At 36.6% G+C, this 17773-nt stretch overlaps 1 protein-coding gene across 1 annotated transcript; it reads left to right on the forward strand.

Annotated features, from left to right (window-relative positions):
- The first annotated feature begins 5001 nt into the window (after nucleotides 1-5001).
- Nucleotides 5002-6550, forward strand: LOC110932264 (NAC domain-containing protein 1). Its single transcript, XM_022175614.2, has 3 exons — nucleotides 5002-5239; nucleotides 5337-5626; nucleotides 5762-6550. Exons 1-3 carry the CDS (start codon nucleotides 5044-5046, stop codon nucleotides 6542-6544), a joined length of 1269 nt encoding a protein of 422 aa, XP_022031306.1. The 5' UTR covers nucleotides 5002-5043; the 3' UTR covers nucleotides 6545-6550.
- Nucleotides 6551-17773: the final 11223 nt, after the last annotated feature.

Consider the following 17773-nt stretch of genomic DNA (forward strand, 5'->3'; position numbering starts at 1 on the left):
CAGCCTTTGGAATAGGAGGACACTGTGTAACTGTAACACGTGGTCCAGTCTTTCCTAAAAACTTACTTGTCGAATTTTCAAAGACTTTACTTATTAAAGATTGATTAACATTCTTAATAGGAAAATCTTTGTCAGAGTAGATTTTATCATCACCAACAAGAGTGTACAGCAAGTTCACACTCTCCGACTCTTTTGCAGACGAGGACTCAATTGCAACAGTCTTAGCGGGTTTTGCAGGAGGATCACATAGAATGTGATTCTCGAGAGGTATGTCCTCATTTTTAACTACCACATCAGACTTTGCTGGGACATCATCATCAGATTCATCATCAGAAGAATCAGCATCCTCAGTAATGACTGGAGGATCCTGATTCAGTTCAGCAGAAGACACACATGTATCTGCTGATACATCCGAATCTGATGATACTTCCTTTGTATATCCGAGCCCTGCTGCAAATTCTTTCACATCTAGAGGCACAGATGGTTCAAAGAACACTCTGTCCTCCTCATCCGGCATGGCATCATAATTATGTCTCACTGGTGGTGGACAATTCTTATAGCCTATGCATGTGACGTCCCTTTTCTCCTTTTGGACATCAATGATGTGATCCAACACATAGCTAGAACTCAAATAACTATCTAACTTGAGTTGGATTGCCTCACTTTCCGTTTTTACACAAGCCATCTCTTTTTGCATTGTCTCAAGACGAGATATATACAAATTAATGTCAGTTTGTTTTCTGGAAACCATTTTAGTTAACTCGGTTTTATCTTTCTTTAACTTTTCGATTACCGATTTAAACTCCTTTTCATGATTTTCATAAAACATATTGGCTTCTGTACATTTGGAAAGGTCCACAGTCAATTTCTGATTGTGAATAAAAGTCACATCATACTTTTCTTGCAAAGCTTCATGCTTACTTTGCAAGTCACACAGATTCTCATTCACTGTAGTATGTTTGTCTTGCAAGTCAAACAAACTAGCTTGTAAAGCATCATGTTTGCCTTGCAACTCAGACATACTTTTCTCTACATCAGCACATCTAGCACGCAGCCTATCACATTCATCACAATTTACAACAGTGGGTTCATCGACACATACCTGACTTGATGAACCGTCGACATTAGCCATAAAGGCTGAATGGAGAGAAGACGAAGAATAAGCAGCTTGATCCACCAGAATAGATCTTCTATCACTTAGTGCTGCAGCTTCCTCCAAGAGCTCATCAATGTCAGCATCAACCGAAACATTTGCTGTCTCACCCACATGATCATCACCTGAACTGGATGATTCTTCATCAACACTCCTGCTGTACCCAGAAGAGTCTTCATCTTCAGAAGATTCACCACCACTGGCGGAAGATTCTCCACCACTGGTGTGAACTGCCTCCTTCACAATTCTAGCAAAACAAGCTGTACCATCCTGAGCATCACCACTCAACTGGATTGACCAGTCACAACCTTCATCCACTTGAACCACAAGTGCCCGATTGGCATTTGATGTTCCAGCTTGACTCTGATTGTTGACAGGTATTAATGTACGCTCATTGTTCCTGTTCTGGTTCTGCTGGTTGCCTTGGTTTCTGAAGGGGTTCTGGTTCCCGTGCTGTGCCGGCTTTGTACATTCCCTTTTAAAGTGACCCCGTTCACCACAGTTGAAGCACTTTGCTGCCTGTTTATCGAATCCATACTTGGTGTCTTTCTTGCTTTCCAAGCTGGTTCTGCCAGTACTTTCCATGAAATCCTTTGCCCTTCTCACAGCACTAGCAAAGGCCCACTTGATATCCATCAAGTCCATCTCTTCCTTATCAATCTGCCGATAGTCTTCTTGTGTCAGATTAATGTTGCCAATCTGACCTTCCACTAACCCACAGTACGCGCTCACTATAGTATTAAGCAGCTCCATGTGTTCCCTTGCTACTTCTACACTGACCTTAGAGAGGCTTGAAGTGTCGAGCTGTACTGTATTTGGTTTTGATTGCTGACCAGCAGATGATGTCCCTCCATAACACGCATGTTGTTGAGTAGGAGGAGGAGGAGGTGGTTGTATTGGATTTCCATACATGTCTGTGGTGGGAGGTGGCTTAACAGGAACTTGCACTGGATTGCCATACATATCCGTGCTTGTGACAAACGCCGTTTGAAGTGGAGCATGTGGACCGGTTCTTGCAGACGAAGAACTGGAAGTTCCATAATACATTTCTGGATTTTGTGGCAATGGAACTCTTTTTGCCTTTAATGTTTCCTCCTGATCCTTGTTTTCTAAAAGCTGCACGAAGTCATTGATATTTGTAGTTCTCAACACTCCGTTATACTTCAAGATTTCCAAGAAACTATTCCATTGTGGAGGCAAAGCATCAGCAAACTTCTTCACCACTTCTGCTGTAGTTGTCGCTACTCCAAAATTGTTCAGCTCTGTAAGCAAGTGATAAACCGGCTTGTCATGTCTCCCAAAGACTCCTTATCCATGCACGTGAAACAGTCAAATTCTTTCTTGAGAAGATCATGACGCAATTGGCGTGTTGCTTCCTTCCCTACTCCTCTGGTTTTCAACCCGTCCCACAACTTCTTTGTTTTCTTGAAACTGACAAACTGGTGGTAGATATCTTTGCTTAACGCCTGAGTGAGAATGGCGTATGCTTTCTTTTCTAGATCATACGTTTTCTTTTGATCTTCAGGAAGATCGGCAAACGTAGCAGTATCTGAAGCAGCAACCTCTATAGCTTGATCGAAATCTGTAGTGAAACGTATCCACAGTTCGGTATTTTGACCAAGAACGTATGTACGAAATCTATCAACCCAGCCCGGATACTCGTTTAAGTGCATCAACTTTGGAGGTCGATTCAAACTTCCGGTTTCGCTTTCGCTCAATAAAATACTTTGAATGCTCGGAGTTTGATTTGATACTAATGCCCATTGAGCTGACGATATGGCATTTGCTTGCGAAGATGTCGACACCGGAGACTCGGCCCATGAAGGAGATAAACTTGTACTCGTGTACTTTCCACTGTCTGGAGCCGGTGTACCCCACCATGAGGGAGTGGAACCTGTACTTGTATATTTTCCACTATCTGGAGCCGGAGTTCCCCACCAACTCGGATTCATGTTGGATAAGAAAAATAAAGTCTATATGAATATCTCGAAAGGTGACAGCCAGCCGAAGGATCCCTTGATCGAAAGACAAGACAACACAAACTTGTTCAATTTAAACAGACTAAGAATTGAAGGATCAACACTTGTTCGAAGGATCAACAGTGTTCGAAAGATCACTGTTGAATTTCGAACAATGATTTCGAAAGATTCACAATTGAAAGATCCTTATCTTTCGAACAATGATTTCGAAAGATTCACAATTGAAAGATCCTTATCTTTCGAACAATGATTTCGAAAGATTCACAATTTAAAGATCCTTATCTTTCGAATATATATCCTTCGAATAGATTCCTTGGCTCAAAAGATAAATCACAGACTTCGAAGGATGTTCGAAGGATCAATATCTGTCGAACCTCCTCTGATCGAAAGATGATCTTTCGACTTCGAAGGATATCTTTCGAACACTACTGACACAACTGACAGAAAAATGACAGGTTGGTGAAAAAGGTGATGGGTTGGTAGTCAACTTTCGGCAGAAAGGTATGATCAGACCATGCTTTCTACCAACTCAGACTTTTCAAATAAAATATTGCCTAAAATGGAAAGTCTTATCCAGAAACCGGTCACCGAAATTATGACCGGAATTTGGCCGGAAATTGCCAAGTTTCTTAAAAACAAGTTTTTAAGTTACCCAACCCGTCCTTGAACACACCCGGTTAGTTTAGAACACGTTTTTATGTCAAGAAAAGCAAGAAAAACACTAAAAACGGGTGCTAAACCAAGTGTCCAAACACTCCAAAGTCTTGTACAAACCCGGTTTTTAACAAGGTAAAGAGCCACGGCTCTGATACCACTTGTAGGTCCCTCGAGGATGAGGTCAAACCTTAACCTTGTTATGTGAAACACACTAGCAAGTGCGGAATCCAAGCTAGAGTGCAAACCGAGATGAAACAAGCACAAACGCAAGACACACAATATTCACCGATTAACACCACTTGTATTAATGCGTATGAAAGGTTCGGTTACAAGCTCAATGTTTACAAATCTGTTTTGCAAACTCTCTAAGTGTGTGTGTGTGTTCACAGAAGTGTCTCTCCTTATCTCTCGTGTCTGTCTGTCTTTCTGTCTTGAGTGTCTAACTAATGAAATGAACACACTACATGGGTATTTATACCCAACACAGGTTGTATGGTCGAAGGATCAAATTGACCGATCGATAGATCATCTGTCGATCACAAAGCCATCGAAGGATCCACATAGACTTCGAAGGATCATCTGTATCCATCGAATGATATCTTTCGAGCTCATCGAAGGATATACACAATCCTTCGATGCCTTATCCTTCGACACAAAACATTATACAACCATAATCTAACTGTTTGTCCAAGTCAAACCAGGAGGATGGTTGACTTGGTCAAACTTACAGGACTAACAAGGACATCGTTTTACATCATGACCGAATACAGACAAAGTACAGACACAAGTGCACCAACAAATTTTATAATACTAACATACATCATCTTTATATTAACTCATTTATGTTAATTTGATTTGCATTTACAAAAAACATTTATTATAAAGTTTAAATTGTTCAACCCGTGTGTTACACGGGGAACTAACCAAGTTAACTAATATATAAAAATGAATTCAAGATTTGAAAATACTAACTAACTAAGTAGTTTCAAAATTTCAGTAATAATTTAACGAGAATAAACAAAGAAATTAATTGAAACACATATTAAAATGGGCAGAGATAAAGGATCACATTGAATTAGATAAATATTAGCGATACTTAAGGCTTAATTAATTAACAAATAATATAAGAAAATAATCCCCTTTAATATCATATCATATATAAATTAGGTAGTGCGTATTCTTCATGCAAAAGTCTCTCTTCCTCTACGTACTATCATCTTCTTCATATAATCTACTCGATCAACCACGCTACTGATGGAAGAAATCGTTCCATACGCGCACCAAGAACAACCTGATTATGTCGATAACCTGCTTCCCAGCTATCGTTTTTGCCCAACGGACTCAGAACTCATACTCTACTACTTAAAACCAAAGATTGAAACTGGAGAACATCCCAAATGCCGGATATATGAAGTCAATCTTTACAGCCACAGTCCTGAAGAACTTACAAGTAAGTAAAACATATTCCAACGTTGATTATATATAGTTTGAATGATATATGTAGCGTATATTTATTAATCTTGAATATTGTTGTGTTTTGATAACAGATCAATATCGACCGTGTGATGACAAATGGTATTTTTTTACACCAAGAGAGCGAAAATACGAAAAGGGGAAAGTGCCGAATAGAAGAACCGGGGACTTTGGGTATTGGAAAACGACTCAGAAATATACATCTGTTTATCATCATTATAGTGCGACTGAACCCCGAGTGGTAGGGACAAGAAGAAGTTTAGATTATCGTGACGAGAAGGGTTGCAAGACAGCATGGCTAATGCAGGAGTATGCTACGAATCATCCCAATCTCCCGATTGGAAGCGGACAAGACGGTAACAAGGTATGTTATGAATTATTCAGTATAGAACCAAACCAAACCGTCGGTTCGTGTATGGTTTGGTTTGGTTATGTGAATTAATTTGCTTAAGTAGTTAAGTTTCAGTTATGCTAACCCTTTGTTTAATGTTTTTTATAGGTTTTAACTGATTGGGTGCTATGCAAGATTTATAAGAAGAAAAGTAGTAATGAGACTGCAGAGAAAACTATTGCTCAAGCTCCTCCTCCTCCTCAAGTGTTTGCAAGTGAACTTCCGTTAACCAACTCAACTGGTGATCAATATCAACAAAATCACTTCATGTCAACCCCTACAAACAGTGCTCAAATCCCACATGGTGCTACAACCTCTACTTCAAATTATCCACACGTTTACGCCGCGCAATCGCGCGCTAATTACACATCTCCAATCTCTGATCACATCTTTCAACAAATGTATCACTCCATGTCCACAGCTACAAACTCTACTCCAGCCGAATCGCTTGCATCTGCACAACCACGCGCTAATTACACATCTCCAGTCTCTGGTCACACCTTTCAACAAATGTATCACTCCATGTCAACCCCTACAAACAGTGCTCAAATCCCACATGGTGCTACAGCCTCTACTTCAAACTATCCACACGTTTACGCCACACAATCGTGCGCTAATTACACATCTCCTGTCTCTGATCACACCTTTCAACAAATGTATGACTCCATGCCGACAGCTACAAACTCTACTCCAGCCGAATCGCTTGCATCTGCACAACCATTTGCTTACACAACTCCAGTGTCTTTAGAAGACATTGCTATGAATGATTGGGATGATATATTTCAACAGGATGGTTTCAGTACAACACAATCAGTTGTTGACAAGGACATTTTGGAGTTTGATGATTGGATTTCTTTTGAAGATTTCATGAGTTCAGAGTTTGACTCATAAAAACATGCTGGAATAGTTAATGTAACTTTTGTGTTCTCTTGATTTTACTTTTTCTTTAGTATGGTTTATCAAAAAAAAAAAAAAAAAAAAAAATTGTAAGATTTCAAGTTTGTTAAGTTTGTGAAAGGTAATCAAAATGCATGGGGTTACAATTAATGCATGCATGCATGCTTTTATCTGCCATGATGAAGTCACTGAAATTTATCTCATTTTTTTTTTAATAAAATGAAGTTTTTCTTCTAAAACATGCTGTTAAGAAAGATCAAGAACTAAACGACTCACAATTCAATTTAAAAAGAATGCTCCCCTTTTTGGATCTCTTTTTATTTAGCAAGGTATTACAACTTTCACAGTTTCACGTAGTTTAATATAGTTGCAGGTATTTGGAGATGTGATAAAATATTTAGCTGGTATGTTTGGGTCGGATATTCGATTAAGGTCGGGTTGGGTCAAACAATAATAACTCCAAATAAAACCACATAATCTTCATTCGTTCAAATGACAGGTTCTTACACATAAAACTAAAAAAGCTAAATATTGTTTAACAAAAATAAAGACCAAAACATTTATAATGATGCGAGATAAATGGTAAGTACCTAGACGAAGAATTATAATTCGGTCCGACGACCTTTAAGATAAATGTTAAGTACCTTTAAAACCTTTAAGATACAAAAGAACCCTCAACTTGATTTATATATAAAGTGGTAACAAAATTTACTTAAAGTTTATAAACAATTATAAAAACTTACTAATAACCCGTTCTTCACATTTTTTAACCCAATACGAAAATATGTATAAATATTTTGGATAATAAACTTGGTAAGGGCAGGAGATTTTTAGGCAAAATAATTAGTGGGGTGGATTTTCAGACAAGAAAATGTAAATATTACACTTCTAACATTGACGGGGCGGGTGCATCCCGTCCCTACACTTCTGACCGAAACATTGACGGGGGCGGGAACATCCCCGTCACTTAAAAGCTACGCCCTCTAAGCATATGAAAGCTATGTTCCCCCATGCCTCATCCCCATCACCATCGTCAAGCCCAAGCCGGGCACACCGGACTACATTAAAAAAAATCTAGCCATTGAACGGCTCTTTTGAATAAAAAAATATTTTTTTCTCTGTAAATAATAACCATTTATCCCATTTTTCAAACAAAATCAACTCAATCTCTCACTTTTTTATGCATCTCTTCAAATTTTATAAATTTTAGCCATGGATCCCTACAATCAAAACACCCCAACCCAAACATTTTCTAGTTACCCGCCTACTGTCCAATCGATCTGAATTGGTCGGCATCGCAATTTTCTTTTGCAAATTTCCAACAAAGCCCCGGTGCTTTCACTCAAATGAACCAAATGCAATTGATGCAACAAAGGTTAATGGGAAACTCGTTTAACTCGCAATTTCAATCGAAACCACAATCATCACCGCCACCGGTACGATCATCTCAACCTGTAGAAGATGAGGTTGAAGAATTTGTGCCCGTAACGCAACATCAGATCTCCAAACCTCCAAACGAAAAAAAAAGGGAAGCGAATGGCGCATGTAGCCGTTGATCAGACTTCGAAACCCATGGCGCAACCTTGGTCAAAAATCGAGCAGGATGCACTAGCTAAGGTGTGGATTAGTACGTCAAAATGCCCAATTGTTAGATATTAATGGATCGAATTATGATCCACTCCATATTCATCCATTAACAGGCCTACATAACACTAACTAAAAGTGTAAGCATCAACAACAACAACAAGAAGGAACCTCCAATTGGATAAAATCAAGCGATACTTTTGGTCCTATTTCACAAATAATATAAAAAATAATCCACTTTCATGCATATATATAAATCAAGTAGTGCGTATTGTTCATGCAAGTTTATGTTGTCATTCGTCAACCTCTACAATCGTATCATCTTCTTCATATAATCTTACTCGATCAACCACTTTATTCATGGATCAAATCATTACGAACATGCGTTAATGACTCCTTCTAAGGGTTTTTCATATATCATTGAAGATTAGAGAAGACAAAAAAAAACCACAAGATTCGACAACCATTTACGAGGCTCAAAAAACTGATCAAATAAAGACCCTGATAAGTCAAGAAGCAACACTGACAAACAAAAACCATAAACTAAAACACAAAACAATGTCAACAATCGTCACAATCCATAAGCAGGTCTAAAACGAACTAGAACAGTATGAAACCAATCATACAAAAAACTGTTATAACAAGAATTCTCTTGTGACAAGATTTGTAAATTCTAATTGAACAACAGTATCTGACTCTATATTTCCATAATATAAATTTGCAACAAATTGTTGCATTATGTGTTGTACCCCAAGCATTGGGGGTTTTTCAAACAAAATTGTGAATTTTCATTTTTAACCCAAAAGTTTTAATCATTTGTATTTTAACACTTTTAGTTTGTTTAGTTTTAACCCAAAACTTTTCATCTTTTGTAATTTAACCGAAAACATTTTTATTTACAGCTTTGGTCCCCATAATTTTTATCTTTCGCAAGTTTTTCGTTTTACGTTTCGTTCTAAATTTTGCGAGCTAATACGTCCCAACGTGCATGTGTGGTTCAACGTTTTTCCTCTATTTTTTCACATTTGACAGGTATGTCGCAATATGTCTATTGTCCCCCTTTGGCAAGTGCGCTGCAACCGGCGGACCCTACATTGATTTAGTTATTCTTTTCTAGGTTATTTTGCGAGTTAACACGGCGCAACGTGCGTGTGTGGTTCAACATTTTTATGTCTATTTTTTTCCATGTAACAAGTTCGGCGCAACGCGTATGTCCTAAATCGACATAGTTATTTTTTTCATGTTATATGTTTCGGTCTTATATTTTCGCATTAACACGCCGCAACTTCATTGTTGGTGGTCGCTACCAGCGGTATGGCATTAATGTTATTTGCCATAGTTTTAGGCCCCTGCCGCAACGCAGGGGGTGTTTAATTCTAGTTAAAAAACAAATAACAAAGTCACATGTCAAGAAAATTTCAGACCCACCGCTGAACCAAAAATCTGGTCAAGAATTCATAAAGATCCATATGTTTTTACCCAAAAAAAAACCTTTACAATTAAACAAGACATGAACCATAGAACTGAGAACTACTCACAAAGAGACAAACATGGCAGTCATAACCTATAAGAGCAATTTTCTACACAAAGACACTAGCAAGATAACAAGACAACATTGAATCACACGATTCATACAAATACAAAACAAGTGAGATAACAAACAACTAGAAAGCATATTCTAATTGATCAATGAACTACACAGTCCATCAACAATACCACAGTTATATCAATTAAACTAAAAATCACACAATTGTTAAGAATATGATACCAAGACCGAAAGACAATACTTGTGAAGAACACAAAGCCTAATTTGACTTGATTAGAAAAAAACTTTTCACGAAATACTGAATCACAAGAATCATACCAACACTGATAATTAAAAAGTACACACTTCTATATTAGAAAACAATTTCAGCCTAAACAAACATGAAATACAAAATCACATGATTTAATATATCACACACAAGACAAGAACAACACGACAATAAGATACAACCAAACAAAATCACAAAATAACATATTTTGAAACCAAAAACACCTCACAAGAGATAACATTCAACGCTGTCACAAATACAGAATAATCTTGACAATACCAACGGTTAAACATGAACCACACAACTCAAACTAACCATACAAACAAGATCATAGACAAGCAAACATCAAGACTGCGAATAGAAGACATTTAACAACATACAAGACAAAGATCCTCAACTTATAGATCTTATAGCAAGACAGACACAGACATCAAGAACAATCTTGACAAAACAATAGATTAAAGAACACTCAAACCTCATGGTTCGACTAATCATACTATACAAAAACAATAAGACATATGGACTATGCACAGAAGACACTACGAAAGTACAAAACAGAGTTGAATCACATGATCCAAGATAAAGATTCACACCACACAAATCAACAACATTTCCAGGTTTAAACTTAATGAAAGTACAAAACCATATAACCACAAAAATAGAATATTACATGAAATTCAACCAATTAAACATGATTGAAAAATACAGGATCATACAATGAACATACAATATTCTATTATTAAGACATATAGACATGAGGTTCAATAAACCAAGAAAACTTGTACCAAGTTATTGAACATATGAAAAAACTTGAAGCATGAACTGCACCTAACATATAACACTTCTCATAGTTAACAAAGAAAACATCATTTGAGTTTAAGAAACTTAATAACAGGACATACTGCACATACACAAAACAATCCAACAAGAAAAGTAGATATACAACATAATACAACCAGAGAACAAGCCACATAAGAAAACACAGATAACACAAAAAAAAAAAAAGAACTTATGAGCCAAACAGACCAACAAAAAAACCCTAAGGCGAAGCTGAGTCAGGGACCAGATTCCAGGTTCGTCACTCTATGGTGCCTGGACAAGCCTTACTCAGGAGCCACAACTAATTCTACCAGACCTAATACACAAAACAGTACAAGAACTATAGACAACAAATACAATTGTCTAGCACAAAAAACACTGAATAGAAATAAACAAAAAATGGCACAAAACAGGACAGATAAAAAAAAACAACACAACAAGATTGGACAATGCAACAAATAGCAAGTAGACTCGATCAAGTGCCGGCCCGACTAGTCCGGTAAACAGGGATGCCTAGACTCATAATAGAATGATGCAGAACCAGGAAAATACAAAAGACAAAGATTAGAAAAATCTTACAGTGGGTGTAGAAGCTCCCAAAAAAACAGACCAGAACTGTGGTTTTTGAGAACTACAAGAACTGATCAATTCACAAACAAAAATTATACCTGGTTAGTTTGCCCTGAACCTTCTAGGGTTCAGAGACTAACACAGGTCTTCAAAAACAGAAGTCCAAAAAATCTCCTCTCTTGATTGATACCTGCACTCACTTCAATAAAAGGATAAAAATAGAACATATAAGAATATGGTAAACAAAACAGATCTAAACTCTACTAGAGATGCAAAACAACAAGATATTCAAGACTTAGCCAAACAAGCACATCAAATGTAAACTAGAGACAAAAACATTTTTCCTATTTTTTTCTTTTTTTTAAGTAAACTGTCCCTTATAGAGTAGTCCAACAACCAAACAGTACAAGAATGACATACAGTGCGACGATATGGCGATGATTAAACTTCAAAAAATTTCTAGCAGATCAGATAATACCAATGAAATACCAGTCCAATTGAAATTCACAAGCAAATTCTGTGATCCATGTATAACTAAATCAAAAACTCATTTTTGATTCGCCTCAAAACAGATTTGATGAAAGAAACAAGAATCAGCGAATATTTTACTTGCAAAAAAACCTTGAACACATGAGTGAAATACTCAATAACAAACCATTACTAAAAATAGAATATCAAGAAAACAAAAAATATCACTCACAAGCATAAACAAGAAAAAAAAACAATAACAGCAAGATGCAATAACTGAATACAGGGTGTGACTAAAAAAAAATTAAAAAAGATAAGATCAAGAAGACTTACAAAACTCCAACGGTGATTAAAGCAAAGAAAACTTACAGTGAGTTAAAAAAACAAATGAAGACTGAGAACACCAAGAACTTCACTTAGGGTTCTGATTTCTTCAAGTCAGCCCAATCCAAACAGTACCTGATCTCTTAACTTAGGATACCAGTTGAGATATGTCACCAAGCCAACATAACAGAAGCAAAACTTGCAACAGATAACAATCGGATCATAAATCTAAGGTTTACAAAACTCACAAACCCTGAAAAAACTCGCCTCGATCTAAAATGGAGAAAACCTAAAAAAAAAAACAATAACAACAACGAACCAGCGGAAGATGATAAAAATGGATCTACCAGAGCACTCATGGATCTAATACCATGTCAAAATGTAACGCCCCAAAATCTGAATGTTAATATTTGTCGGATGTTCCTTTATGACACGTCATGAAATAAATAACTAGGCTATTTAACATAGTTAAGGGTATGGTCAAAAGTATTAAGTAATGAAAGGTAGTGTCATTTATGTTTTAAAGGAAAACCCGAGGGGCTAAAGTGGAAACAAATGAAAGTTGTTTACTAATTAAAAGATCAACACACACACACAAACACACATACGTGTGTGTTCGTGAAGCTTCAGGAGCTCTCAAGAACTCCAAACCCTAAACATGAAAGATCATCCAAATTGAAAGGCTAAATGATGCTTAAATCTATAACCGAGCATGGATTAATGATCACCAACATGAGGAGATCATAAGGTATGTTTTAAATTTAAGATTGGTGATCATGGGTGAAGTGGGTTATGCTCTAATCCGTGAGATAATATGAAATTGATTATGTATAAGGGTTAGAAACATCATATAGAACATGGGTTATGTAAGATTTGTGTTAATTTGAAGTTTAGATGCGAAACCCGTTTGTTATGGTGAGGATGATGACTTGAATCACCATTTATGTTTAATTCTTGTTGAAAGAATGATGTATTATGTGGGTATGATGAATTATTGTTAGATAATGGCATAAAAGTTATATGATTCTAGTTGAAATTGATGATCTATGTTATGAACTAGGAAGAGTATGCATAAAATACTTGTACTATAGGCTTAAGTGATGGCATGCACACCAAGTGTTTGATGAAATGCCCAAGTGATATTAGGATATGAGAATTTTATCAAAGGGCTTGACATTTATGAATGAATTGGGGAATGACGAGGTCGGTAGTAAACTAACTTGAATAATGTGCCTTAGAGGAAATTCATAAAGAGAATTCGGGTTGAATGTATGTGATGATCAAGATTATGCATTAGAAGCTTGTACGTTGTGCTTGAACGGGAAATGCTCCCCATGTGTTTTTATTAATCACTTAATTTGAATCAAGAAGTGAATGTGTACTAAATATATAATATATGACCATGCTAGTAAAGGATGATGTTATGAATTACGTTAGGTTGTCTAACTGAACAATGTGGTTGACAATTTATGTCGTATGCGTGTTAGTGAAAGTCAATGTAGATAAGAGCTGGAAAATGTGTATTAATATGAATAAGCATGAGTACTAACATTATTATGGCATGACGACATGAAAGGATAGGAACCACACTAGCATGGACCAAGCATGAAAGGCTAACGGGTCGAAATGAGGCAAGGAAGCGGTTACGAACATGGATGCACGAGGTAAGTGATTTCCGTAATCACTTCTTATTTTGTTTAAGTAATGTAGTGTTAGTTAATTAAGCATGATGATGATTGAAATTGATATGGTTTTGGTTGTATGAAATCGGTGAAGACATTACCATTTGGCAATATTGACTAATGAATTGTTTGTCAAGTATTATGCATTCACAGGATGATTAGCGAAAGGGATTATGTTGCTATTACTTAGTCAATTAGTGCACGAAGTATTAAAACGGGTCATAGCTTTGATCCGAGCCAGGTATGTGCGATTAGAGTTGTAGTTAAGTCATGGGAGTAGTCAAATGTTTAAGGAAGCCCTTTATAGTAAAGGATGGAACAAAGTTGACAAAAACGCCCTTGAAGGGTAAATTGGGCTAACGATATTAAAAGTAGTTTAGAAACAAGCTAATCGATTGGTGTAATGTTTTGGTCAAGTATGAAAGTGAGAAGTATAGGGTTTTGTATGTCGTAGACCTTTTTATGCACGAATACCCATGACGTGTAACACCCCAAAGATAAAAGACACAATAAATAATAATAAACTAAATGTGGGATCCTAAAGAATATGTAGCAGTAAGGTACCTAAATGTGGGATTCTAAAGGATACATAGTAATATGGTACCTAAATGTGGGATCCTAAAGAATATGTAGCAATAAGGTACCTAAAGGTGGGATTCTAAAGAATATGTAGTAATATGGTACCTAAATGTGGGATCCTAAAGAATATGTAGCAATAAGGTACCTAAAGGTGGGATCCTAAAGAATATGTAGTAATATGGTACCTAAAGGTGGGATCCTAAAGAATATGTAGTAATATGGTACCTAAATGTGGGATTCTAAAGAATATGTAGTAATATGGTACCTAAAGGTGGGATCCTAAAGAATATGTAGTAATATGGTACCTAAATGTGGGATCCTAAAGAATATGTAGTAATATGGTACCTAAATGTGGGATCCTAAAGAATATGTAGTAATATGGTACCTAAAGGTGGGATCCTAAATAATATGTAGTAATATGGTACCTAAATGTGGGATTCTAAAGAATATGTAGTAATATGGTACCTAAATGTGGGATCCTAAAGAATATGTAGCAATAAGGTACCTAAAGGTGGGATCCTAAAGAATATGTAGTAATATGGTACCTAAAGGTGGGATCCTAAAGAATATGTAGTAATATGGTACCTAAATGTGGGATTCTAAAGAATATGTAGTAATATGGTACCTAAAGGTGGGATCCTAAAGAATATGTAGTAATATGGTACCTAAATGTGGGATCCTAAAGAATATGTAGTAATATGGTACCTAAATGTGGGATCCTAAAGAATATGTAGTAATATGGTACCTAAAGGTGGGATCCTAAAGAATATGTAGTAATATGGTACCTAAATGTGGGATCCTAAAGAATATGTAGTAATATGGTACCTAAAGGTGGGATCCTAAAGAATATGTAGTAATATGGTACCTAAATGTGGGATCCTAAAGAATATGTAGTATATGGTACCTAAATGTGGGATCCTAAAGAATATGTAGTAATATGGTACCTAAACGTGGGATTCTAAGTTAAGAATTTCCTTAAGTAGATACGTATGAAGGTATGTATGTATGTATGTGTGAATATAAGTGGTATGTATGAATGAAGGTATGTATGTATGTATGTAGGTGTGTATGTAGGTAGTATGTGTATGTGTATATATATATCCAAGTGAGTATGTACGAATGTGTGCACGTATGTAGGGTTGTGAGAAGGCATGTAATAGGTATGTATGTAGACATGTATGCATGTATGTATGTAGGTATGCACGTATGTAGGAACGTACGTAAGAATGTAGGTACGTAGGTTTGTAAGTAGTTATGTGTGAACGGATGCATATATGTAAGTATGTATGAAAGTATATACGCATGTATTCAATGAAATTGAGTATTGACGATAATAATAGTGTGCCTTGTGAACGAAGTGTAACGCAGGTACAATGAGAAAGTCTCACCACGGATTGTACGATCAGATGGGAAGCTGGGATGTAAAGAGTTAACGGAACAGAAAGTAAACGTGAATAAATCTTGTATGTTTATAATGCGTACTAATGTTATGAATTTTATGTGGTGAGCGCAGGTAGTACGAGTCATGAGGATCATCAAGGAATAGAGATCGAGGATCGAGTCACTAGTGAGATTGTACGGGAACGTTGATGTATATAATGTAGTAAACATAAGCTATGTTTTTACTTAGTAAATAAGTCGATTGATGGATTTATGTGAAAGAGTTATGTTAAAGTTAATTTTTAAATAAGTTAAGGTGTTTATAATGAAAGAAAGTTTATGGCTTGAACTTCCGCTGCGACTTTTAGTCAAATACGTATTAGGGTCTTACAAGTTGGTATCAGAGCCCTGGTTTGAGCGAATCAAGTACGAGAAGATACATACTTGAACTCAAACCTGTGTGCTCTTGTGATAAAGAACCCGTACAATCCACGACTCGATCAAGATCTAAAGGTAGAAATGGAATGAAAGCATGTATGAATACATTCATATAAAGAAGCTAACGGTTTTATATGTGCAAGGTAAACATAAGTGTCTGAAGAGGATGGTCCGTGGATGCAGGATAGGATGAATACTAAGGCTGGCAAAGGTGTAAATAAGCTAATGAACCCCAGGTACACACTATTAATATGTATGGGTATCAATGTTGAAAGAAAAAGGAAGAAATCTCCTTGGGAAGGTAATTATTAAACGAAAGGCAATGATGTGGTCTTGGGGAAATTTTAGAAATGTGCACGAAACTGAAACCCATTTCTCGGACATAAGGCGATGATTACACGAAGGCACGAAACTAGTATGTGGATTGCGCACCTGGCCAGTACGCAAGAAGCATATGACGTTCGTGAGACCGTGGTAATTATCGCAGGTGTGTCCGGTAGAACTGGGTAACAGGTGGGCGTGCGGTGAAATGGGTAGTAAGACTCTCGGGAAATTGAGAGTACTATGTAAGAGTGAAAAGTATGAGTGATAAGAATGAAGAATGTTGAATCCGTAAGACAGTACGGATCAGCAATGTATGAATGAAATGTTTGAATCCGCGAGACGGATTCAAAGAATGAAAGATGCGAATGCAATGTTTGAATCCGCAAGACGGATTCAAAACATAGAAGGTACGAAAGGTATGAATAATGCATTCGAATCCGCGAAACATACTTAAGGTATAAAAGACGAAACTAGTCTACATAAGAAGTGTCGATAGTCTGACCGTGATTGTGTTAAATGAGTCATATGGGCAAATGTAAAGTAAAGAAACAAAAGAATGATCGTAATGAGCATGCAGACCTAAGTTATAAAACGAAAGAAGGAAGTTTTGGACAAGGTATGTGTTAAATGTGTTAGAAATCGACTCTTAGAAGTCAGAATGAATGACGGGCTATGACCCAGACAATGGTTTAAGTATGAACAAAAAGGGTAAGTTTGTTAAGAATACTAAAACGATGTAATGAATGTCTTTGTAAGTAAGCATGAATGGAAGGAAGCACGAAGGTGTACTTCAATGCAACTATGATAAGTAAGAAAATTCAGTTTAACCTTAAAAGGTCAAACTGCAAAGGTTGACGAAATAAGTAACTAAAATGAAAGAATTGCTTGTAAGAAATGGAATGTAAGATATGTTATAGCATGTACGCAGGAAATATGTAACAGAATTATAGGTGTGTAATCACCTAGTGTTATGAATGTTTGAATGACATATGCTAACCGCCAATGTTGTTGATGATAATGTTAGAACTATTGATGCGATGAAACCAATCGTATTGGTGAAAGGACGTGCACGAGCGGAAGCTCATAACACGAAGGAATGAAACTTGGCATGTACGGCTAGTGCACGAGGAGAAGATGATCGATCAGGGTTGCGGATCGTGGTTGGGAAATGAAAAAGAGGTTAGTAAAATGTCTAACTCATGATTGGAGAGATATGAACTGTCTATACACGTGAATTAAGT

Source organism: Helianthus annuus, chromosome 1 (genome assembly GCF_002127325.2).
Source record: "Helianthus annuus cultivar XRQ/B chromosome 1, HanXRQr2.0-SUNRISE, whole genome shotgun sequence".
NCBI lineage: Eukaryota > Viridiplantae > Streptophyta > Magnoliopsida > Asterales > Asteraceae > Helianthus > Helianthus annuus.

Bases quoted from the DNA above. Each gene is read 5' to 3' on its own strand.
- LOC110932264 (XM_022175614.2), top strand. From the start codon at position 5,044: ATGGAAGAAATCGTTCCATACGCGCACCAAGAACAACCTGATTATGTC. The intron at 5,240-5,336 runs GTAAGTAAAACA...TTTTGATAACAG, and splicing joins CAGTCCTGAAGAACTTACAA to ATCAATATCGACCGTGTGAT. The intron at 5,627-5,761 runs GTATGTTATGAA...TGTTTTTTATAG, and splicing joins GCGGACAAGACGGTAACAAG to GTTTTAACTGATTGGGTGCT.